We start from the raw sequence: 24,697 nt of genomic DNA, 5'->3' as shown, positions 1-24,697 counted from the left end.
CTTCTCACCAAATTTTGAGAGGTGGAGGATCTGCCAGTAAAAGTGACAAAATCTTCCGATTTGACGTGCGAGGAAAATTTTCTCCGGACGACTACGAGAGACGATAACGGCAGGTATGTCGTAAGTCTTCCGTTTCGTGATCCCGAAAACGTTAAATCCGCCCTCGGTCACTCCAGATCCTTCGCGTTGTCGCAGTTCCTAAGAACCGAGCAACGAGGGACAGTCAGCTCAAAGCCAAATACGACTCCGTGATTCAAGAGTATCTCGACCACCATCACATGAAAGAAGTCTGTCCTACCCATAATTCTGCCAGTTATTACCTTCAGAGAATGGGGTCAGTTTAAATGATTTCCTTCATGCTGGCCCAGTCTTTCAGTCCGATCTAACTATCCAGATCCTGAAGTGGCGATATTTCCGATACGTCTACAGTGCCGATATCGAGAAAATGTTTCGGCAGATATGGGTAGATCCGAAGCATTCCCCGTTCCAGCGCATCTCCGCAACAGCGCACATACGAGATCTTGAAATACAGACGGTAACTTTTGGAGTCAATTGCGCGCCATTCCTGGCTTTTAGAGTCCTGCAACAGCTGGCAACTGACGTGCAGCTCAGCCATCCAAGAGCGAGCAACGTCATTCGAAATCATATGTATGAACTGACTCCGCCGAGGACGCTAAGCTCATTGTTCGCGAGCTACAAAGTGCTCTAGATTCCGCGGGCTTTCCATTATGAAAATGGACCTCCAACCACAAAGAAATATTGGCTCATATCCAAAGCGATCATCTTCTGACAACAGACTTCCTCGAAATCGACACTGAGAGCTCAGCCAAAACTCTCGGCGTACGCTGGAAGGCGACGTCCGACGAGTTCTTTTTCGTCCCACCAGATTTAGCAACGGAAATCACCCCCTCGAAGCGCTAAGTCCTTTTCCAAATTGCCAAGCTGTTTGATCCAGCAGGCTGGCTCGCTCCATTTGTTGTGTGTGCCAAAATCTTTATGCAAGAGATTTGGATTCAGGATCTAGGTTGGGACGATAAACTTCCAATTGAGCTGTGCCAAAGGTGGAACAGATTTCTCCAGAGCTATTTGGTCCTAGACCAGGTCAGAATAGCCAGATGGGTTTCCTTCCGTCCAGAGTTCCGCGTAGAGCATCACGGATTCTGTGACGCCTCTCAAAAGGCATACGGTGCTGCGATCTATGTGCGCGTAGAGGTGGGCCATAAGACGATGGTACACTTGCTCACGGCCAAGACGCGTGTGGCGCCAGTCAAAACGGTGTCCCTTCCCAGACTGGAGTTATGTGGGGCTCTCCTTTTGTCCGAGATGGCCGAAGCCATTCTTCCTAATATGCCGAGGCTGACCTCAAAACTCCATTGTTGGACCGATTCCACGATTGTGCTAGCATGGTTAGCCAAACCAGCGTGCCATTGGACAACGTTCGTTGCCAACAGGGTGACGAAGATAACCGAATCCACAGAGGCAGTGAATTGGTCACACGTTCAATCCGAACATAATACAGCTGATTTGGCTAGTCGAGGAGTTCCCCTCCAAGAGCTGGTGGATAACCCGCTTTGGTGGCATGGACCCACTTGGCTGCAACGTCCACGCGATCTTTGGCCCAGCCAGGGAACCGACCTGCCGGTGACCGAGGTCGAAAAGCGTGCCGTCAAAGCCTATGTGGCGTCTATGCCGACAGAAGATTTCCTAGATCGCTTTTCCAAATTAGATAAAGCATTGCGGGTCCTCGCGTATGTCCATCGATTTGTCCAGCGATGTCGAAGACAATCGCCGGGGTCCGTCTAGAGGCCCAGGACCTTGCCGCCGCGGAACAGCTCATTTGCACTCAGCGCAGGTATCTTTCTGAAGAATACCGCTGCTTGAGTCAGAAGCGTCCTGTGCCCGCGAAGAGTTCGATTCTCTCCCTAATCTCTCTCTAATCAGGACATGCGGCCGCGTAACGGCCTCCGACAGTTTGCGGTATGATGAAGGACATCCGATAATAATGCACTCTCGCGACTTCTGGTAAAATTCACGCATCTCATTTCATTACATGATGGTAACCAGTTAGTGGTGCGTCTCACCCGGTCCAGATACTGGGTTCCGAGAATAAAGAACTTGGCGAAGGTAGTAGTTAACTCCTGCAAGGTCTGCGTTATCCACAAAAAGAGATTGCAAGTCCAGATGATGGGAAGTTTTCCTAAAGAGCGAGTGTCCTTTTCCCGTCCGTTCACGTACGCAGGGATGGACTACGCCAGCCCGTTTGATATTAAAAATTATACCGGAAGAGCTTGTCTCATCACAAAAGGGTATGTGTTGGTTTTCGTCCATCTAGAGCCTACATCCGACTTAACGACTGAAAAGTTTCTTGCCGCTTTCGCTCGTTTTGTATCAAGAAGAGGGTGTCCTCGCCAAGTCCAGTCCGACAATGGAAAGACCTTCGTCGGCGCTTCCACCGTGCTTTCCCGAGACTTCCTGCAAGCCGTTAAGGAGTCTGTGACCGATGCGTATAGTCATCAGCAGCTCATCTGGCAATTCATTCCTCCTGGGGCACACCATATGGGAGAGCTGTCCAACCACCTAGGGAGAATCGAAGCTTGTCTGAATTCCAGACGGCTATCTTCCATGTCCGAGGATCCAACTGATCTCTTAGCGTTGACACCAGGGCACTTTCTTGTTGGTGGACCTCTTCTATCCATAGTTGAACCTGTAGTAAAGGGCGAATCCAAGTCAATTCTGAACCGGTGGCAGCAGTTAAAGTCTCTCCGTCAGCAATTCCGCACTCGATGGAAGGATGAGTACCTTAAGGAGCTCCACAAGCGCAACAAGTGGCAAGTTCCCACAGAAAATCTGCGTGTCGGATACATGCTCGTCATTAAAGAAGAAAATTTGACCTCAAATGAGTGGCGACACGGAAGAATAGGCTCCGTTTTTCCGGGAACCGATGGCAATGTCCGCGAAGTCGACATTCGTACGGCGCGCGGCATTGTCAAACGTCTAGTGACCAAGGCGGTTCTTCTTCGAAGAGAGCCATCCAAAACTACCTAGTAACGAGCCGCGTTTCTTATACACCTTAGTCCGTAACCATTATCCACGTCATTTTTAATCAGCCCTGTTTGTTTTTTCCTCATCCACACTCTAACCAGGAAAATGGCTCCCCGTCCACGTAGCGCTCAGGCATTGGATAGCAGACGTACGAGAGGTACTCAAACCTACCGATGCCGAGTCTGCCGTGGAATTCACCCTCTTCGGAAGTGACAGAGGTTCCTAAAGCTGAGCGCAGAGAAGCGGCTGCGGGCAGTTCTTATAAACAAGTACTGCGTGAACTGTCTCGCACACCAGCACTCCACTGGGAGCTGTCGTAGAGGTGACCGGTGCAGAACGTGCGACCGGAACCATCACACGCTGCTCCACATGCACGAACTTGTTTCCCGGAAAAAGCCCGGCTCCAAGCAACAGCCCGCTTCTAAACAGCGTTCGCGCCAGCAAAATCCGCCAACTCGCCAAACGCTTGCCCCTCCACCGCGCTCAGCATCCTCGACACCAGCTCCGTCGCTCGCGGCACTTCTCCAACGTCATAGCGTCAACGTCCTCCCGACTGCTTTGGTGATCGTCGGGACCGGGGAGAAGACGTTCGACACCGCCGTACTCATCGATCCGTGCACCCCGACAAGCTCCATTGATGCATCCCTGGCCGCCGTGTTTCGTTTGCCGACAACGAACGTGGGCGATGAGAGCATCTGCACGGCGACGATTTGGTCGAAGGTCGACGAGGCCATCAAGCTGGAGGTGGTCCTCAAGATCGAGCCGAACGTGCGCATTCGCACCCCCATCCATGCGCTCAGTGAGAGCGTAATCAAGAAGTTTAAGGAGCTACCGCTCGCGGATGAGTGTTTCCATCGGCCAGCCACCATTTCCCTAATCCTGGGCGCGGACGTCTACCCGAAGGTGATACAACCGGGCTTCCACGTGGTCGACAAGGGACTGCCAGTAGCCCAGAAGACGGTGTTCGGATGGATCCTCTCCGGCGCCTGTACGCAGGCTTAAGGCGTAGGAGACTGGCCGGGGTCCGTCTCTTTTTGCAACGCTAGCGATTGCAAGGGGGGCGGAATGTTCAGGCCCACTGTCCGGTGAATCTGGACCCCGGCCCCGCTATCCAACTGCACCGCTCTCCCGCTCTCTCGCGCTCCCGCTCTCCCGCTCTGTTCCCAGCTCCCCTCCTTAAAGTCTCCGCTGCGCTTTGGAGCGCGGAACTCAGCTTAGACTTAAGTAGTTCGATTTTGGAGTTCAAGGCAAATAAACCGCGGTCGCACCCCCGCCTACTTTACAAGTGAACTTTTTGCGTCAATACTTTTCGGTCAAGGGGCACTTCGCGCAGCGTGTGTTTTCTCCCCTACAGCTTCGAAGCAGATCGCCGCATCCGACGACCGCCAGCCGCAGCAGCAGCACTACGCCGAAGCCCAGCGCGTTCACCAGTTCCCGCCGACGCCGCCAGTTCCCGCGTCGCCTCCCACGCCATTCCACCAGCGCCGTACCCCGCTACCCCCCGGCGTACAACAATAATTTCATTAAAAAAAATTTCCTTCGTGTTCCTTACATTTCTCTATGAGTCAACCTTTAAATAAATTTAACTTCTTCTTATCACGCAATGGAACCCATCAACGACCATAAATCTTTTAAAATGTTGCCCCTAGACAGACTTTAGCGTTGTGGCCGTTAGAGTGGGCGTGACACAAGCGGATCACAAACTATAAACTAATTTCGGTTTCTGTGCAGACACTTTTTAATGACTGAATTTTTGGCTCCGCCTCTTGAATTTCACCAACTATTTCAACTTTGTCGGGCACTAGCATCAATATTAGCGACTACAAAGATATGTTGCGTTAAGAAAGGTTGAAGCTCGTTCTACTAGAAATACGTGTATTTGATGACCGAAATCGGAGCACCATAACTCGAGACAAGAAATTAAATAGGTACTAAAACAGGCTAATAACGTTTTTTACACAGGGAGCTTAGCTTTAACGAAAAAACCAAGGTGTCTTTCGTGTAGCGATTTGCAGACTTTATTTTTACACCCTTGCAGAAGGTATAATGATTTCAGTCAGCAGTTTGCAACGCAGTGAAGGAGATGTTTCCGACCACATAAAGTATATATATTCTTGATCAGCATAACTAGACGAGTCAATCTAGCCATGTCCATCTGTCCGTCCGTTTCTACGCAAACTAGTCTCTTAGTTTTAAAGCTATCGGGCTGAAACTTTCCCAAAAGTCTTATATCTTTTGCAGGTAGTATATAAGTCGGAACCAGCCGGATCGGACAACTATATCTTATAGCTCCCATAGGAATAATCGGAAAAAAAATGTTAAAAAATTATATCTGTGGTGTTTTTTAACTTATTACCTCCTCTCCTTGGAAATAACATTTTTTAATTAGTTTTGAATTTCGAATTAAATTTGATCAAAATCGGAAGACTATATCATATAGCTGCTATAGGAACGATCGTAAAATTGGTGGTAAAATAATATGAAACAAATTATAGCTTCGGTGTTCCTCAACATATAACCTCCTACGCTTGGAAATAACATTTTTTAATTAGTTCTGAATTTCGAATTTAATTTTATCAAAATCGGACGACTATATCATATAGCTGCCATAGGAACGATCGTAAAATTGGTGGGAAAATAATATGAAACAAATTATAGCTTCGGTGTTCCTTAACATATAACCTCCTACGCTTGGAAATAACATTTTAATTCGGCGGTGTCAACTTTTTTTGGACGTCCCCGACAGCTTTTTGTACCGTTTGGTTTAGTATTACGACATCTTGTGTGGTCGAGCTCTCGTTAACAGGTTCAATCACCACTGGCACCACCATTGACATTATTACAGGCACCATGAAAGCTGTATATTTACTTCAATTCAATCAATTTTACAGTGGTGGATTTTAATAAAGTTTTAATATAATGACATGATAGGGTAAATCAGCATCGGCCTGCCGATATAGCTCCCTTCCTGATTTTACGTAAAGTAAAATGTTCAAATTATTTTTCTTATTTAGCTCGGCATACAAAGGAAGATTAATCAAATAATTGACGTGGTAAATACTGCACATGATACTGGAACCACTTGGCTAGAAGGTCTTCTTATGAGTGTAAGTGAAAAGTATTTTTCTAATAATTTTATATTAATGTTATAAATTTGTTATGTAGATTTTCAAACCAAGAGATAATATGTTAAAGTCTGATGGATGCGTACAAGAACCTATCAAAAAAAATACGGAGCCCCCACTGGATATTGTGATAGCTTGTCAACAATTAGCTGACGGATTAGTTGACAGACTAATTGAACTAGAGGACACAGATAATGCTCGAAGTTGGGTTGTATTACTACACTTCATTTGCTAGCTAAAGTGCGGCCTCAACTGCTGGTTAGGCATGCCATGACAATAGAGCCATATCTTAATATAAAATGTCATTCTGCCACAGCTGCGAAATTTATATGTGCTGTTGCGGATATTCTTGAAAAAGTAGTTCCGCTGGTTAACAATGCAAGTGAATCTTTTTTGGCAACATTGGAAGAGCATTTAATGTTATTGGTTGTTTCACGGAACCAAACCGAAGTCACTAGTTGTGTATCTTGCCTAGGAACACTTGTGAATAAGATCACACATAACTTCAAACTCATCCGCGACTGTTTTCAAAAGTAGGTGTTGTTGTTTATATATATACTTGTCGTTTTGATTTTTATACCCTTGCAGAGGGTATATTGATTTCAGTCAGCAGTTTGCAACGCAGTGAAGGAGATGTTTCCGACCACATAAAGTATATATATTCTTGATCAGCATAACTAGACGAGTCAATCTAGCCATGTCCATCTGTCCGTCCGTTTCTGAAACTTTCCAAAAAGTCTTTTTTTGCAGGTAGTATATAAGTCGGTACAAGCCGAATCGGACCACTATATCTTATAGCTCCCATAGGAATAATCGGAAAAAAATTTGAAAAAAATTATATATTTGGTGTTTTTATACCCTTGCAGAGGGTATATTGATTTTAGTCAGAAGTTTGCAACGCAGTGAAGGAGACGTTTCCGACCCCATAAAGTATATATATTCTTGATCAGCATAACTAGACCAGTCGATCTAGCCATGTCCATCTGTCCTTCCGTTTCTGAAACTTTCCCAAAAGTCTTATATTTTTTGAAGGTAGTATATAAGTCGAAACCAGCCGGATCGGGTCCCATAGGAATAATCGGACAACAAATTTTAAAAAATTATATATTTGGTTTTTCGAACATATAACCTTCTAAGCTTGGAAATTACATTTTTTATTTAGTTTTGAATTTCGAACTAAATTTTATCAAAATCGGACGACTGTATCATATTGCTGCCATAGGAACGATCGGAAAATTGGTGGGAAAATAATATGAAACAAATTATAGCTTCGGTGTTTTTTAACATATAACCTCCTACGCTTGGAAATAACATTTTTTAATTAGTTCTGAATTTTGAATTTAATTTTATAAAAATCGGACGACTATATCATATAGCTGCCATAGGAACGATCGGAAAATTGGTGCGAAAATAATATGAAACAAATTATAGCTTCGGTGTTTTTTTTAATTAGTTTTGAATTTCGAATTAAATTTTATCTAAATCGGACGACTATATCATATAGCTGCCATAGGAACGATCGGAAAATTGGTGGGAAAATAATTTGAAACAAATTCTAGCTTCGGTGTTTTTTGACATAATTTCTTATACTATTGGGAATATCATTTTTTGTATTTTATATAATATAAATAAGTATAACTGCATGGGTAAACAAACTTCGGCTTGCCGAAGTTAGCTTCATTTCTTGTTTAAAATAATGTTATAGATGATATAGAAATAATATAATAAAAAAATCTTTTTAAAATGCCTGTTTAACTATACTAGGGGAGAAATGATAAATTTTTGGCCAAAAAAGTAACTCGAGCCAAACGAAAGATTGGAATTCTAATTCTTTTTTTAAAAGGATGTTGGGTATTTTGATTTTATATGATAATCACACATTTACTGAACATAATATACCAGTTCGAGATTTCCGCGGAAATTCCTTTCCTGCGCTGTTACTTTCTAACGACACTAAATACTGCAAAATTTTAGTTAGGTTAATATTAGGTTTTTTTTTGCGAATTATTTTTAAAAAAATTCTTCATCCGTTAACCAAATTAAGCTTAAACAATAAGCGCAGCGACGGGCAGAATATCACCAACGATATGACTAGACATGTTGGAAAAAAAGAGAGCTTCCGAAAAGATACTAATTAAAAACGTGCTAGACGGATGGTCGCCAGACGGGCTTTTCCAGGGGACTCCAGCATCACCAGCACCCAAACCGCCGCAAAACAAGCTGTACCCAATAATTTTCCTTAATTCATGCATTCGCATTCTCTCTTTTTTTCTCCGTAATCATAAGCTTAAGCGTGCAGAGTTTGTGATCTTCTCGCACTTTTAAGTTGTTTGCAATATTCGATCTTTACATTTCCCTTGTTCTGAATACAGCTCCCGAAGTGTCGAGACGGAACCACTCTGCACCGCCTTTAGTCCCAGGATCTCAGTAATGTGAGCCTGAAAAACCAAACGACGATTATTTTGAAGCAAATAGTTTCCAACGCTACGTCCCTCAGGTATGATCGTAGATACTGCAGCTTTTCTACATTGGTGAGGTCCGGATGACTATCTATGATCGTGGTAAACATATAATAAAAATCAAACCAATTTGCATAACCTCCAGCAAAATTTGGAAGCTCAAGTGGGGGCAGCAATGCTGCCCTATGTCGAGGCTGACGTTGCTGGGGGCCGAAAACTCCGCGAGTTGAGTGCGAATGAAGTTGTGAGGCGCGCTTTGAAATTTCGGCTCGAACCGATGACATCAGAGTTACGAGAAAATTCACATTTTCAAATTTCTCACTCAAATCACTTTCAATTTCCTCGAAATCCAATTCTTCGAGATCACCGAGAACCTTTTTAAATGATTCTTGAAGCTCATCAATCAACTCCAACCTCACATGAAGACCAGATTCGTCGCATGAAGTTAACGCCGCACTTGATAGGGAATCCACTAAACGCTCCACTCGATTAAATAAAGCAGTTGCCTTGCGCTTTAAAAATATTGCCCTGTTTGCATTAGCGGTAACATCTCCAAAAGTTCCCGTAGGCATGGCTACAACAACAACAACAAACCCAGCAGACGAAATGCCCGAAATTCGGTTCCAGCGGGAAGATGAGCGCAAAGCAAACGAGGGAATAACAGCCCGTTACTTGGCTATGTACGCCCCTATGTATAACTGATTTTGCGCCTTATATGCAAAATTTCCGCAATCACCAACTGCTATTTATTTATATCGCTCACTGCATTTAAGGCTTTATAATTTGTTGCGCCGCCAATGCACCGCAGCAGCAAGAACTAAAAAGTCAATAAATAGACTTATATGATTTGCACTTAGTATTGTTAATGTACAAATCACGTCGGGGTCACCAATGTTGAATTAATAAGCTTTCTTATTAGTTATTGCAAAATTAAAATACGAAATTTCGGTTGCTTTATGCTTATTAACAATTTATTAGCGAAAGAGAGTACAGCAGGCGAGACGAGAATGCGTTTAATGTCGAGATCAGAATTCGTACTGATTTTACAAAGGGACAACCAGCCGAATGCTGGGCCCAAGAATGCAAGTACACAAAAATGAGAGAGCTAGATAGAGAGAGATACCTTTCGCGATGCAATTAATATCAGAGATCGAATCAAGACGTTAATTAGCTGCTGCGGCTGGGTGACCCGAAATATCCCTCTAAATCTAAATGGCTGGTGGTGTATAAAAAGATTTAGAAGCATTTTTTAGGGATCATTAGACGTTCGACTAATGGTTGCCGACTCTCCAATTGAGCAGGAAGATTATGCCAACAACCTCGTTATAACTTTTAATAACACATTAAACTGGACAGACCACATTCGTAAGGCTATCTGAAGAACTAATGGCTTTCTAGGACATTTGCATCACACAAAACGTTATTCACCACAAAATCGCAGAATGCTGATTTCGTAATCTCGAATTTTCAAGCAACGGATGAAAATGGTATTTAATAGCATAGAATTATGTACCTTTAATTTGAAACGAACTGATTCTCTTAAAATACTTCGCCCAATCGGTGGGCCACTTGTTTGTTCTGCTCTTGGTGCATCAACGTTCAACAATAATAAACTTAAGTGATTGGATAGGAATGCGGGAACTAATTTCTACATAAAATAATAACTAGAAAAGAACCGCTATACTTTTTAAACTTTACATCATCAGAAAAACATTTCTTTATATATGCTGATCGTGTTAAACAAATAAGAAATATTATATATTAAAAAAAAATGCAATTTTTTTTATTGTAACCCTATGTGACTAGTGCCCTCTTCGTAAGATCATCTAGTAGCACTAGGATGGTTAAAATATAAATAAATAAATATATATAAATAAATAAAAAGCTATGGCTCTACTATCTATGGGAGCTATAAGATCTAGTTTTCCGATCAGGCTCGTTCCGACTTGTTACTTCCTGAAAGTGAAAAAAGACTTTTTTCATTTCGAAAACTTTAAAAATAAGATACTAGTTTGCGTAGAAGCGGACAGACGAACGGATGGTCATACGGACTTTGCTAGCCTCGTGATGCTGATTGAGAGTATATATAATTTATGGGATCGAGGCCGTCTTCTGCACTGCATTGCAAACTTCTGACTGATATCATTATACCCTCTGCAAGTGTATACAAATACAAAGGGCTGTGGAGTAAACGGCTGTACAATGAAGCATCACCCCTACACTCAATACAACTAAATCGAGAAATCAGGACAAGTAAACAAGGTAAGGTTGATTCGATATTTGAACCCCAAATTCAAGAACTGTTCTATCGTATCCTTGTATAAAGAATACTCCAAGAAACAGAAGCCAGTGCATTTTGGGGCTACGGAACAGGTTCTGGGTATGTATTTATTGGAGAGTATTAGAACTTAAGAGAGATGTTCTTACAGATCTTGCAGTTCCAACGACAAGAGAAGTCTTCCTGGCTTTTAGTCCGATCTTTGATCCCTTTGTCATACTAATGGATTAAAAATCCTTCTTCAGAAAAAATGCTGGTTGCCGAAAAAAGCAAAGTGGCATGGGGTTACGTTTAGCACAAAAATTTTCAGCGTCCGTAATATTGTATTCACGAACCTTACTATGTACAGAATAGAGTAAATTCTGAGATAACTCGAGTGAATAAAAGGCCATAGATCAACGTTGCAGACAAAGCCAAAAGTCATCTAAAACCGTCGGGTTGAAATATGGCTCTACGGACCCAACTTTATAACTCGTAAAGCAACTAAAGTAATACTTAACGTGGAATATTTTTCTAATTGCCGTCGCCTTGAATGAGACTAACAATAAGTGGATCAAATCTTGAAAAATTAATATAAACTAACTAACAGTCATGAAATGGGACTTTAGACTAAATGGTCCTGATAATTATTGCTGGGGTGGTATGCCAGAAGAAGCTTTTGACCGCGCTTTGCTCGATGGCTTGCTGTTTATCCTGCCTACTGTCCAATATCTTCTACTGACCTGCCTTCTGCTGACCTGCTGACCCTAGGGAACTGGGTACCCTCTTGGCTACATATGCTGATGATACAGCCTTTATTGCCAACTCCACGTGTCGAATTGAAGCGACTCAAATCACACAAAACTTATTGGATTTGTATGACGAATCGATGGAATATTTCGATAAACGGGAATAAGTCTCAGCACTGCAACTTCTCTCTCCCAGAGCGAAATTCCAGGAAACAGTCATACCGCAATCAGCCTAGGCTCAGTATTTGGGCTTGATTTTGGACAAACGTCTAACGTGGAGGCAGCACATAACTAAGATTACAGCAACATGTCGTGCTAAACTGCGGAAACTAAATTTGATGCCTAAAGGTACAAGTGAGCTCAGCCTTAGCAACAAGATGTTGCTGTACAGGTCAATAGTGGTTCCTTCATTCACTTATTGAATACAAATATGGCGTACTGCTTCAGACTCAAATTTCATGAGGGTCCAAAGAGTGCAAAACCGGGCGCTACGTACGATTGCGGATGCGTCTTGGTACGTAAGGAACGAGGTCCTAGCCTGCGATCTTCACATCCCCACGGTGCGAGAGCAGATAAACATGCACTCAAGCCGTTACAACGACCGTCTACTAGCCCACACAAAACATCTAGCAGCATCCCTGGCAAACCCAACTACAACGAGAAGAAGACTGAAGCGTCGGCACCCTGGCGATATCTGGGCACGAGGACGTCATCGTACCCGTGTCCTAAAACAATAATGTTGAACTGACACTGTTATAAATTTGTTAACTTCCTTATTTCTCTTATGTTTCATGTTATTTTTTTCCTTTGTTATTTCCATGCATTTTATAGCCATTAGGTTGGCTGATCAACGCTTAAATAAATATTAGCACAAAAAAAAAAGGGTATGCCAAGATCCCTGTGGATGTTTTCGTTCCGAATATACCACGGTGCCCCAGTGATTGTTCGCAATATTTTTGAATGTGACAGCTGTATAATATCAATGTTGCTGTTGCTTGCGTTCCCCCAACGCTGGGAGCTGTAAATCCTAATGGGCTTAAGAGTTGTAGAGCAGAACCTTCAAGACTAGACACAGGTGTGACATTTATAATCCAGTGTAGGCTGCTAGCTCTAAGTTTGTACCTTCTTGCATTCAATGTGTTTCCTCCATGTTAGACCCCTGCCGAGGTGGACGCCGGGATAAACGTTATATGCTTTCACTTTTGTTCATTAATTTTGATTTGCCAGTCTGATAGCCACTTCACCAGATGATCCGCTAGTTGAGCTGTTGCTCTAGTTGCAAGTGTGGACGCAATTAGCCTTTAGTTTATAGGAATATCTGCTGTGTACAGGATAAACAGAGTAGGGCCCAGTGTGGAAGTCCAGATTCAATGGTATACTAGTTGGATGTTGTTGCACTGCATCTCACCGAGAAGACTCTGTGACAGATGTAAGACTCAAGCAACTAATGAGTGTTTTCTGGCAGTAATGTTATGATTTTATGCGTAAGGCTTTCAAGCCAAAATCGGTCAAATACTTAGGAGACATCGAGGAATATCGCACTACAATATTCCCGATTTTCAAAAGCTGTACGAATTTCTGATGTTATCCGGTTGACCTGCTTAAGTACCCGAGGAGTTTCTATTCGGACTGACTCCCCACAAGAAATGCTTTGCGATCATTTCTCAATGTACCGGCGCTGGGCAAGTTCTTCTTCTTGCTTTAGGGTTTTATTGAGTTTGCGGGTGGCTTTGATAAAAAGTGGTTTCGAATGGGGCGATTTGCTGGATTGTCATGCGCGTGGTAGACGTCGTTTTTCCCCGAACAAGTTGTTCGATTTGCAGATTAGTTTGGTATTGTCGTCTCTTGCGGTTTTGAGGTTTTGGCTGCTGTCACGAGGACGGATTCCAGGGCATCGGCACAGTATTCGATGTCATTCTTGGTGTTGAACTGTGTGGTTAGATCAATGGGGGAACTAACGTACTTCTTGTACTTTAGCCAGTTAGTTCTATGCGACGTCAGCCTATACATAGGTGTACTTCGGTATTTCTCGGCTTTGAAAAAGAGTTATTAAGACCGGCGAGTGGTCCGATGATAGAGAGAGATATTTCGCGCGTATTAGATTTCTTGCGATGCTCTTTGTCACAGCGAAGTCAATTAAGTCCAGAAACTTTCTGGTTCAGCTGACCGGCATGTAGGGCTGCCAGGTGAGGTAAGTTGAGTTTGTTGCTTAAGTTTATGATTGCTTTATAACGTGTGCTTCTTTTTGTAGTCTCCTCCTGCTATAAAGCGATCTCCGAGTGAATTGTAGAAGTCCATGAATTGCCCTACCGGTATTGTAAAGCGCGGTGGGCAGTAGGCAGCGGCGACAGTAATACTGTCTTTGCCTGATTGATATATTATAGATATAGCTTGCAAATAATTTGTTGCAAACCTCTGGTGAAAGTGGCGTTTGTTGCGTTCCCTGACTAAGATTTAGGTTCTGCCGTGCCCTTTACCATCCGGATGATCTGTGCAATACGAAGAGTATCCTTTTATTTGGAAGTTGTATTTACTTGTAATGTTCTGCTAGCAGCATTCCGTCTATGTGGTTTTCAATAAGGAGTTGAGTTATTCCAAATTTACGCCGTGACACGCCGTTGGCATTCCACACGGATATTTGAAGGCAAGATATCGAATATTTAGATTGTTGTGATGCGAGCATCTTTATTAGAATGTTTTGATTTTGCATAAGGTTTTGCATTTTCTTTTCATGAAGGACATAAAGTCCATTTGTATTTGTCCTATTGTTTGCTGAGAGGTTATTATATTCGGCTCAGCGCATTGAGCTTGTGGGACCATGGTCGGATTATCAAGTCCTGTTTTCAGGGCACTGGTGTATGTCCTTCCCCCATTTGTGTTTAAAGGGCCAAATGAAGATCTGGCTGCTTTCCCAAAGAAAGCGTCAGGAGTGGTTTGAGATTGCATGTAATAGGGTTTTTAGTCTCATCCAGGTATTTGGTTAAGACTCGGAAATTATCTTCTGTTTTAGCTTAAAGCTTTTTTTCGTGAATATTTCCTTTAACCAGAGGAGTAACATAAAAATTGTCATTCCCAACCAGCGCAACAATTTCCTTTACTAGGGCATTCGAGTTCTGATCCCTTTTGTAAATTGGTCTGGGCCTTGACTTTTTTTGACCGCTTGTCCAGGTTCATATAGATTATTTTTAACATCCGCGATAGGGCGAATCTGTTGTTTTAAGATGTCCCTGGTTGTTCACGGCCCTTAATAGGGCAGTTTATTTCCGAACATTTAATTTTATGGGCTAAGCCTTAGCTTGATTTTAATGTAATGATCCATGCCAGTCTGTACAGCCGTATCCACTTGTTGTTTTTGTTATAGCCAATATTGGCCCTCGTACTTACAATTGGATTTGTAACTTTAACGGCGCTGCAGAAATTGGCAACGCTTCCGATATCGAGTTGTTGGTGACGGTGACCTTTGTTAATGGGTAAATTGAATTTCTTTAAACCAAGAACTATGAGGTTACCTTTTTATAATACTATAAAACTGCGTGCCGACCGACTATTTATTGAAATTTACGCAAATGCAATTTAGATGAGCTCTACAGGTCTATATTTTTTACCATATGCTTATAAAAATACAGAATACCTTTCCACAGCCGTTTATGTAAATTCAATTATTCAATTAATTAATTATTATATTTAAATGATAAGTTATTAATAAAATTGTGAAAATTTTAAAAACATTTATTGATCAAATAACATAGCCGTGTTTCCATCGTTTGATGAGCCACTACCGCCAAACTATGGTCTTTCTACTATTAGCCCCATTTTCTTTCGAACCCGGTTTGGATCCTGCGTTTTCGTATCAGCAGATTGTTTTTATCAATTGCAGATCTGACTTGCCACGATTGTATCTCTAAACGATATGATACATGGAGAAAATATTCAAAAAATCGTATGTAAGCGCGTAGAGGTGACGAACCAAATTCATACCGACATCGTGAACTTTTTTGCTCAAACAGTTTTCTATATTGTTCATTTCAGTTGGCTTAACTTCGCATATATAAAATTTTGTTGAAGACGTTCCACTCAATGCATTGCAATCTTTACCGTCCACCATTTTTAGCATGTAAAACATTATCATAGCTTGGTAACAAGTTGTGTGGAAGCTTCGAATTGAAATAACGTCGAATCAGTGAATATTGATTTTTGGTTAAGTTTGCATTCATTTCCTTTTGCGTTCCTTTTGGGCAGTGTTCCGTAAAGCATTTGCAGGGGACCTATCGATATCAGATATTTTCGATTCGGCGAACTCAGTTTTTGGACGCCTGCGATTTTTAGCATCTTTCGACTTTTCGACCTTGAAGCTCTCTACTATCTGAAGCCAATCCGAATTTCTCTGCAGAACAGACTTAATCGCACGGTTGCAGTTTTGCCACATTTTGCATTTTTTTTTTTGCAACAGCATCGGCACAAGCTGATAATTATTGTTGGTCTGCAACATATCCTTTGGTAGCTAACTCCAGCTGTATCGACTCAGCAACCAATCAAGCTTTTTCAGTGGCCTTTAGTAGCCTCTTGATAGAAACTAAACTAATACTAAGGTGGACTATAAATTAAAAATACAAATTTGACAATTTAAGCATTTAAGCAATGACAAACAAAGTGTGAATGGCCACACTCTAAAAAAACGTTTCATTCAAATAGCCAATTATCGACATAATTTAAATTGTAAAATTTTGCCAGATGCACAGGTTAAGAACACCCAGGCGAATGGACACACCGTCCCACAGTTCCAAGCAATCGAGAAGGAGACGAGCCACCAGCTTCACGCGGATAAAGATCGAAGCCTATCGTTTCAGGGACCGAGGCTAAAAGAAGTCAGGTTGCACAAGTGGAACCTAAAGTTCGATAAAAGCGGTCGCGGCATGACAGTTGAAAGTCTCCTCTTCCGCGTCGACCGATTGCAAGAGTTGTTGTCCATATTCTACTGGCAGGTGCAGCCACTTATGGTACTGGCAACTAATAGAGAACTAGGTAGAAGACTACGATTTTGACTACTATTCATTGACGCAGGAGATGAAACCAGCGTTTTGCACTTCCGGAAGCGACCTTACGAAAGTCAAGGAATCAATGGAACGCAAGCGAGGGTCGCACGAAACCTTCAGCGATTATGTTTCGGATATGCACAACTTGCATTTCAAGCTGAAATATAAAATCGCCAAAAATGAATTTGTTGAGCTGTTGAAAGACAACATGAACATTCAGATGGGCGGCTGCTTCTAACATCCCCGCTAACTTCTTTAGCGGAATTAAGAAGGAAGGGTCTCCGAGTGGACCGCTGGTTGAAAAATACTGCTAAAAACATGCACAACATTACAAAGAAATAGTAATTCTAGCTGGGAACACCTAGTTAGTCCGATCTATACCGGCAGCCAAGTAAAAGCTCTAGTCTGGCCGCCAGCTCCGAGGAAAGGCCATCAAGGCTACGCCACCAGGACCAGCAACCCTATTCAACTGTCCTTAAGGAGGACCCGAATAGTAGCTCAAAAGAATCTTATGTGTCGAACCACCGCTGCCGGTAAAATCAAAGAACGTGGAGGGGATCAACCATAAGAACGACATCCGACATACTGTGATGTCTGTTAAGATGTACAGGCCATCCTTCAGAGGCGTAGTGACCAATAGCATAATTTGGGAAAAGTAATGATGCCATAGAAATGTGTTAATCGAAAAGTGAACTTATACATAACCAAAGGCAGATAGCCCCATACAAATCAATTTAAGGACAAATGAAAATAAAAACATCGAAAACATTCAAAATGTATTAAATTACGTTTAAATAAACCGAATCGATAGGCAAAATTCGAGTTCTGATGAACAACTAGAGAATACGGGTCTTTCCACCAGCTGTTGAAGACGTATATGTATATATATATAAATACACGTGCACCAAAAATTCTGCTGTTCTTCATTCTACATATTTACTTAAACAGAAATATATATATATATAGTATGCCAGTAGTAGTATATATCACTGTGGACGGCAGTACACGTAGTGGCGAAGCGCGCAAGAGAGTGTGCGAAGACAACTACTATATATAGCCGCAGAATTGAAAATCTGCCATTATGGTCCGAGATTCCAAACTTGTGCTATTAAAATAGGTAATTGAAGCGATAAAACTTGTTGTGCCTAATTTAAGGCGGCGTTCAGCTAAGATTAGCCAAGCCATAGGGGGACGACTCCTAGTCATGGTATTGAGGTTCTGAAACTCTTGTGCAAAAAAAAACTTCTGATATCAAACAAAAACACTTCTTAACGAGGTAAAAAGTAGTGTAAACGCGCCTTTAACAAAAATTTCTGATATCAACAATTGTGACGAAAAATGAAATTACATTCGATAAAATAAATAAACTATATTAAATTTATGATTTCGGCCCGCAACAGTAAATATTTATTAATTTACACGTCAATTTATGTATTCGGCACGCTACAACAGAAAATTTACGTGTAGGTAAATAAATATTTACTGTTGCGGGCCGAAATCATAAATTTAATATAGTTTATTTATTTTATCGAATGTAATATCAATTTTCGTCACAATTGTTGATATCAGAAATTGTTGTTAAAGGCGCGTTCGCGACTACTTTTTACCTCGTTAAGAGGTGTTTTTGTTTGATATATATATATATCCATTATTATATCTTTCAAAGCCCAGGGTCCACGGCGTCGAGATCGCATCGGCCAGGATTTAAAAAGGGGGTAAGTTTGTCGGAACACGGTTCTATCTTATTAACATACCTTTATATAAATTCGTATAAGCCTAATATTTTATTAAATAAACTTATAATGGAAAAAGATTTCAAAACCATGAAGTGGAGTAAGCTAACAACAATGACATAACTTTCGACGGACAACCTTGACAATAGGTGCCATTTGGCACACGAACGTGTTAAGGAGAGGGAATATGGCCGAAACACCGCCCGTCGTCAGAAAGTAAAAGGTAATAACAAATTTCCTTTCAATATTCGCTTAGAACAGCTGATTACACTAGATTACAAAATAAAAATAGAGGGCGTTCACAATTCTCGTCTGGCAAACTTACAAAGTTTACACTTTTGCAACGCAATTGAATACCCTAATTATTTTGTAATCTAGTGTAATCAGCTGTTCTAAGCGAATATTGAAAGTGCCCCAAGAAGGATGATGGTAGTTCCTGGTAGAGTTGTTCCCCTAGATCATAAAAAAGAAAGCTAGAAAAGTGACGTAATCTATGGACAATTCTAAGCAATATTGCCGAAGAAACTTTGTCTCTAAAATCAGGTTTGACACTCCGTGTTTGCAAAGAAAAATACTCAGTATTTGGTTAAAAATATCTCAGGAGCCTTAAATTTGATACATTTATATGGACGTGCAAAACGTAATCATCCATCGGGCGGAACGGAATCAATAGGCAAGTTTAAGCCATATTGCCAAAGAAACATATTTCTAAAACCATGTTTGACCATTCGCATTTGCAAGACAAATATACTGGCTTTTAGTTTGATTTTAAGAAAAGTATCTTAGTTGCCTCTACAGTTTTATCAATTTTAATTTTTCTCTTTTGTTTATATTCTTGTTGTCTTGAAAATATTTGAAAATAAAAATATTTTGGGTATTCTATTGCGTTGCATACGTTTGAAAAGTGTAAAAGTGTAAGCAGTTCCAACAACAATATCCATACAAAAAAGTTTCCAAGGCCTACAACACCCCAGCCTATGATATGTATACAAATCTGTTGTACTTGTGTAGAAATAGGGGGTTAGTAATGGGTAGGAATTTTATCTAAAATGCTAAAAATATACTGAAAAGTTGGGTTTAAATCCATGGTAATGACAGTGAAAGGAAAAAACCAATTTGAATTTTAAATGCAAAAGAAAAAAATGTGTCTTCTATAAAACAAAATCATTGAATAACAATTTCAATGGAAGAAAAATCCTCAAGAAAGCGAGCCAGGGAGGTCGAAACTAAGCGATGGTCTGAGAGCGAAGTTAATAAAGTCCTAGATTATATGTTGGAGCAATACAAAAATTTAAAAGTTATCTTTCTTTTGTACGTCAATTTAGTGAAACGATGTTTGGAAATGTAGACCGTTCACAATTCTCGTCTGGCAAACTTACAAAGTTTACACTTTTGCAACGCAATTTTCCTTAGTTTTTTCTATCATTATTCTAGCTCTTTTGTATGCTAGTTCTAATCTATATTTACTTTCCTTAGCATAGTTATCTATATTTAGGGTATTCAATTGCGTTGCAAAAGTGTAAACTTTGTAAGTTTGCCAGACGAGAATTGTGAACGCCCTCTATTTTAAAACATCGTTGCAGGAAATTTGACGTACAAAAGAAAGATAACTTTTAAATTTTTGTATTGCTCCAACATAGAATCTAGGACTTTATTAACTTCGCTCTCAGACCATCGCTTAGTTTTTCTTCCATTGAAATTGTTATTCAATGATTTTGTTTTATAGAAGACAAATTTTTTTTTTGCATTTAAAATTCAAATTTGTTTTTTTCCTTTCACTGTCATTACCATGGATTTAAACCCAACTTTTCAAAATATTTTTAGTATTTAAGATAAAATTCGTACCCATTATTAACCCCCTATTTCTACACAAGTACAACAGATTTGTATACATACATAGGCTGGGGTGTTGTAGGCCTTGAAAACTGTTTTGTATGGAAATTGTTGTTGGAACTGCTTACACTTTTCAAACGTTTGCAACGCAATTGAATACCCTAATTATATATGAGTGATTCTTTGTGAAACGTATCGAGATTTTCATTATGGTCTCAAAACGGCTTCATATTTTTATCACGATATTATACCATTTATACAGGATTTTAAAAATATTACAAAAATTTATCCATTTGACAGAAGAAAAGATATGGCGATGCCTTTTTTTTGTTAAGATTGTGTTTAACTTTAAATTACATGGTGTAAAAAATAAAAAAAAGTTCTCCTTAATTATTATTTTTGCCAACCTATCAGATAAAAATAACTCCCATAACAGTTTCCAAGCAAATTATAGTCCAAACTTAAAAAAAAAATTCAATCGCGGTTTTCTGCAAATCGGCATTTTTAATTTTTATAAAAAATAAGTATAATGTTCTAAACATAATCCTTGTTGAATCCTACAAATTTTGACGTGGGACCTCCATGGGTTTCCCCAGAATTAATTAAAACAGCTTATATTAAATCAAAATCAAAGCAGTCTTTTCTTGTTATTACTATTAAATTATGTTGTAACGAACTGTTTTCGACCGTTTTACGCGCTACTTAAACGACGCGACTAGCCCAGAGATATTGTACGTTCGTCCCACCAAATTTATGTTGCAAATGCAAGATATCCGATTGGGACAAATCGGAAGCGCCCAATTAAAATTGTCATACATATTATAAGAAAATACTTCATTTCTCCAAATTGGATTGACCAACGATAGGTTTTCAAAGGTTTTAACCACATTTTTGTAGTATTTTTTTTCTAATATGCAAATTTTTTTAATTTTTGCGGACTACGTCGCGGCAGGGATTGCTAGTTAATATTAAATCTACATTCACAGGTTCGCTTCGATTCCCGGTAAAGAAACGCAACAGCCACTGCCCGGCGAATACAAGTGTCCCAGAGAAAGATATAAATAAGATAAAGTCTGGTGCATCCATTCCTTACCTAGGAGAGCTTTCTTAAGTGAACCCCAGACTAGGGTGACAACCCTTGACGCGACCGTTGGTCTAAGCTGAGAGATTCAGCGTAAAGATTGTGTTAATCAAGACTTGCTTGGAAGAAGGACTCCAAAGTACAATTTATAAAAATTACAATAGAATAATACTCGTGGTTAATTAAATGTCTGCGTGGACTACCTTAATTAATAAAACAAGTATTATGTAATAAATAATATATTTAATGTAATATACTACATCTAAAAAAAATATTTACTCCACAAATGTGGTGATAAAAAAAATAAATAAAAAATGAACGATACAACAACGGCTGCATAATTCTTCGCTACAACATTCTGGATCCCCGCTAAAGTCTTGACCTGGCCCTGGCTAGCCGCACAAAGCCACAAAACTCCCTCGTCTCGTTCTGGCTGGCCTAAACCACTCTGGCTTCCGAGACCTTTCTCTGGCATTGGCAACCGGCAAAAATTTTACTGTCGCGAGATGACTCCTTTTAAATAAAGTAGCAGACAGAATTTAGTTAGAACTGTGTTAGCTACATACACTGGCGCTGATGGCCACCTCAGCGACACCACTGCTAAAGGGCCCAAATTTACACGTTGCGTAGCATTGTTCTCTAAAACCTGGTTTCGCTGATTATTCGATTATCGGGGATGGCGACATGACAACATTGATTTGCAACATAAGATTGCCAATAACATAGGTCCTTAATAAAGATCAACAAGAGCCAAACAGATTACCAATTTTTATTTTATCTCTAATAGCCATAATTTGTGTTTAGATTTTAACGTCAGTCCGTGGTCGATAGAGTTCCCCGAGTTTTACTTTTTACTGTCTCTTTCTAAAAGCGGTTAGTCAAAGTGTAAAAGCTTGTCATCACCAATCGATTAATAATTTTAATTAACACTTCAATTCAATAATTTGTTTAACATATTTGTATAGATTGAACACCAGATGTCTTGTACTTAGTGAAGTGTAGTAATTATATTTTTAATGTTTTCTACTGACCTGTTTTATTTCTAGTTTCATTTGAAGTTCCATTTAATTTGTGGCTTACTTTCTTAGCATTTTTTGAATTTATAAAAGTTTCCTTATGCATGGTCTGTAAGAGAAAAACAGAAAATTGGTGTGGTTGTTCGATGTGGCTCCACAGATATATCGGGACGGTTTTCCGTCCTGAAATTTCGAAAACTCCAGGTTCCACGAAAATTTAAGGGTTTTCGTTTTCCGTAACTTTTTTGCAGTAAACTGACTTTATTTAGAACGCTTCACTAGAACTGTCACACTCTAAAAATAATCGAAGTAATCTCAAAAAAAAAAATTAATTAATGACAGGCCTATTTGCGCTTCATTATAAAATGCATTTTTTTTTTGCTTACCCTTTAAATGGCGATAAAAATTTCTTAAAATTCTTTTTTTCCATTATATTATTAAAGTAACAGTCGAAACATGTAAACATCGTCACAGTAGATAAAAGTGAAATGTGTAATATATAAAAATGTAAAGTAGATAAAATGTAAAATGTTAAGTAGATTAAATCAAACGAAAACACCTCTTAACGAAATAAAAGTCTAGTGACGATCACACCTTCAGCAAACAAAAGTTCTGATATTAACTTTTGTGACGAAAATGTATTATACGATCTACTAAATAAATACAATTTCTTAATTTTTTTACATTTGGCACGCTTTATCAAAATCGTACAGCTAAAATCTTATCGACATTATGCTACTTCAACTTTCAAATATTAGGCTTTACTTTCTACCGCACAGATCATCCAGATGGTAAATCCCACGGCGGAACCGACATCTTAATCAGGGAACGCATAAAGGGGGTAACGACTTAATTTCGCCGACATAATTCCGCCATTTTAAAACGACATAATTTCGCGCGACCTTATGACGTTTGAGAACGCCATAAGTCCGCCGCAGAAAAAACGACCTAATTTCGCCATCCGCGGAATTATGTCGCTGCTAAGCGACATAAGTTCGTTCAAAATTGTGTCGTTTTTAAATTAGATATGGAGAACTTATGTCGCTTCAAAGAAGTTCGCGGCAAAAAAACGACTTAATATCTCCGGCCTCGAAATGTATATATATACACATATGCTCTACCGCTGCTCTTGAAGATGTACTCGTGGAGGCAGACACTATCTTAACACCACAAGGAAGGTAACTAAACTGCAAATTGAACGGCTTGTCCTAGAAAAGACGCGCCTGCGATGTGCCTGGCAAACCAACAGATCGCCGTCATCTAAGCAACGTCTTAAAAAATGCGTCAGAAAATGCACAACTGCGGTATATTGAAAAGTTTTCGCCAACCAATACAGAACATCCTCTCTGGAGGGCTCACCCAAATCTGAGCTCTCCAATCGAAACAGTCACTCCGAAAGGAAATTTATCAGGCAGCTGGATCCACAGCGACGAATATAGAGCCGAAACTTTTGTTTCACATCTCCGAAGCGTCTTCCACCCGAACCCTGCTACTGTCTTACCACAAATAGAATCTGAAACTATTTCCCTACCAACATTTCTTCAGTTAAAGGAGATCGCGAAAGACATAGGGGAACTGAAACCGAAAAAAGCCCTGGGCGGTGACCTAATAACCCCAAAAATGAAATGAATCATAAATCTTGGCTACTATCCGAGAAAATAGAAAAAAATCTATTATCATAATGAAAAGAATACACAACTCCGTCTTCCTACAGACCAAAAAGTATATTATCGTGTCTGTCTTAGTTGTTCGAAAAATGGCTTCTCGTATCTAGGAGCACACAATGTTATCCCAGCTCATCAATTGGCTTCCGTCAAAACCATGGAACAATCGAACAAGTTAACAGAATAACATCAGAAATACGAACAGCCTTTGAGCATCGGGAATACTGCAGCGCAATATTCCTCGACGTATCTCAAGCTTTCGATCGAGTCCTGATATGGCTCGATGGCCTTATACAAAATAAAAACACACTTGTCTGATTACACTTACCAGCTACTTGAGTCGTATCTCTACAACAGAGTCTTCGAAGTAAGGTGCAACACAACAACATCTGAGGACTACATTATCGAAGCTGGAGTCCTGCAAGGAAGCGCACTAGGGCCTAATCTGCTCGTCCTATACACAGCGGATATTCCTACAAACGATCAGCTAGTAGATGTTCTACGTTCGCTGACGACACTGCAACACATGTGGCTCGAAGTGCCCAGGCCGAGCAACAACACACCTAGCCAATCACCTCCTGGGAGTAAAGAGGTGGCTATCTGACTGGCGTATTAAAATAAATGAACAAAAATGTAAACACATAACGTTTACTTTCAAAAGGCAAACATGCCCTCCACTCTCATTGAATAGTAAGCAGATCCCCC

General features: G+C 40.3%; 1 protein-coding gene and 1 long non-coding RNA gene across 6 annotated transcripts in view; one reads left to right on the top strand and one right to left on the bottom strand.

Moving 5' to 3' along the window:
* LOC119562209 (monocarboxylate transporter 13) overlaps nt 1-24,697 on the bottom strand; it is a 145,415-nt gene that overhangs the window by 30,352 nt on the left and 90,366 nt on the right. For all 5 annotated transcript variants that reach the window (XM_037875409.1, XM_037875406.1, XM_037875407.1 and 2 more), the window contains one exon: nt 22,344-22,437. In XM_037875409.1, coding sequence (XP_037731337.1) covers nt 22,344-22,434 — 91 coding nt within the window. In that variant the 5' untranslated portion in view covers nt 22,435-22,437. The remainder of the gene's footprint in view (nt 1-22,343; nt 22,438-24,697) is intronic.
* On the top strand, nt 10,626-11,189 carry LOC119562212. Its single transcript, XR_005221763.1, has 3 exons — nt 10,626-10,888; nt 10,953-10,999; nt 11,056-11,189. It is a non-coding gene; the product is annotated as an uncharacterized LOC119562212 (long non-coding RNA).

Source organism: Drosophila subpulchrella, unplaced genomic scaffold (assembly GCF_014743375.2).
Source record: "Drosophila subpulchrella strain 33 F10 #4 breed RU33 unplaced genomic scaffold, RU_Dsub_v1.1 Primary Assembly Seq40, whole genome shotgun sequence".
Taxonomy (NCBI): domain Eukaryota; kingdom Metazoa; phylum Arthropoda; class Insecta; order Diptera; family Drosophilidae; genus Drosophila; species Drosophila subpulchrella.
Note: the sequence above shows the minus strand (reverse complement) of the source record. Positions and strands in the feature narration are given on the sequence as shown.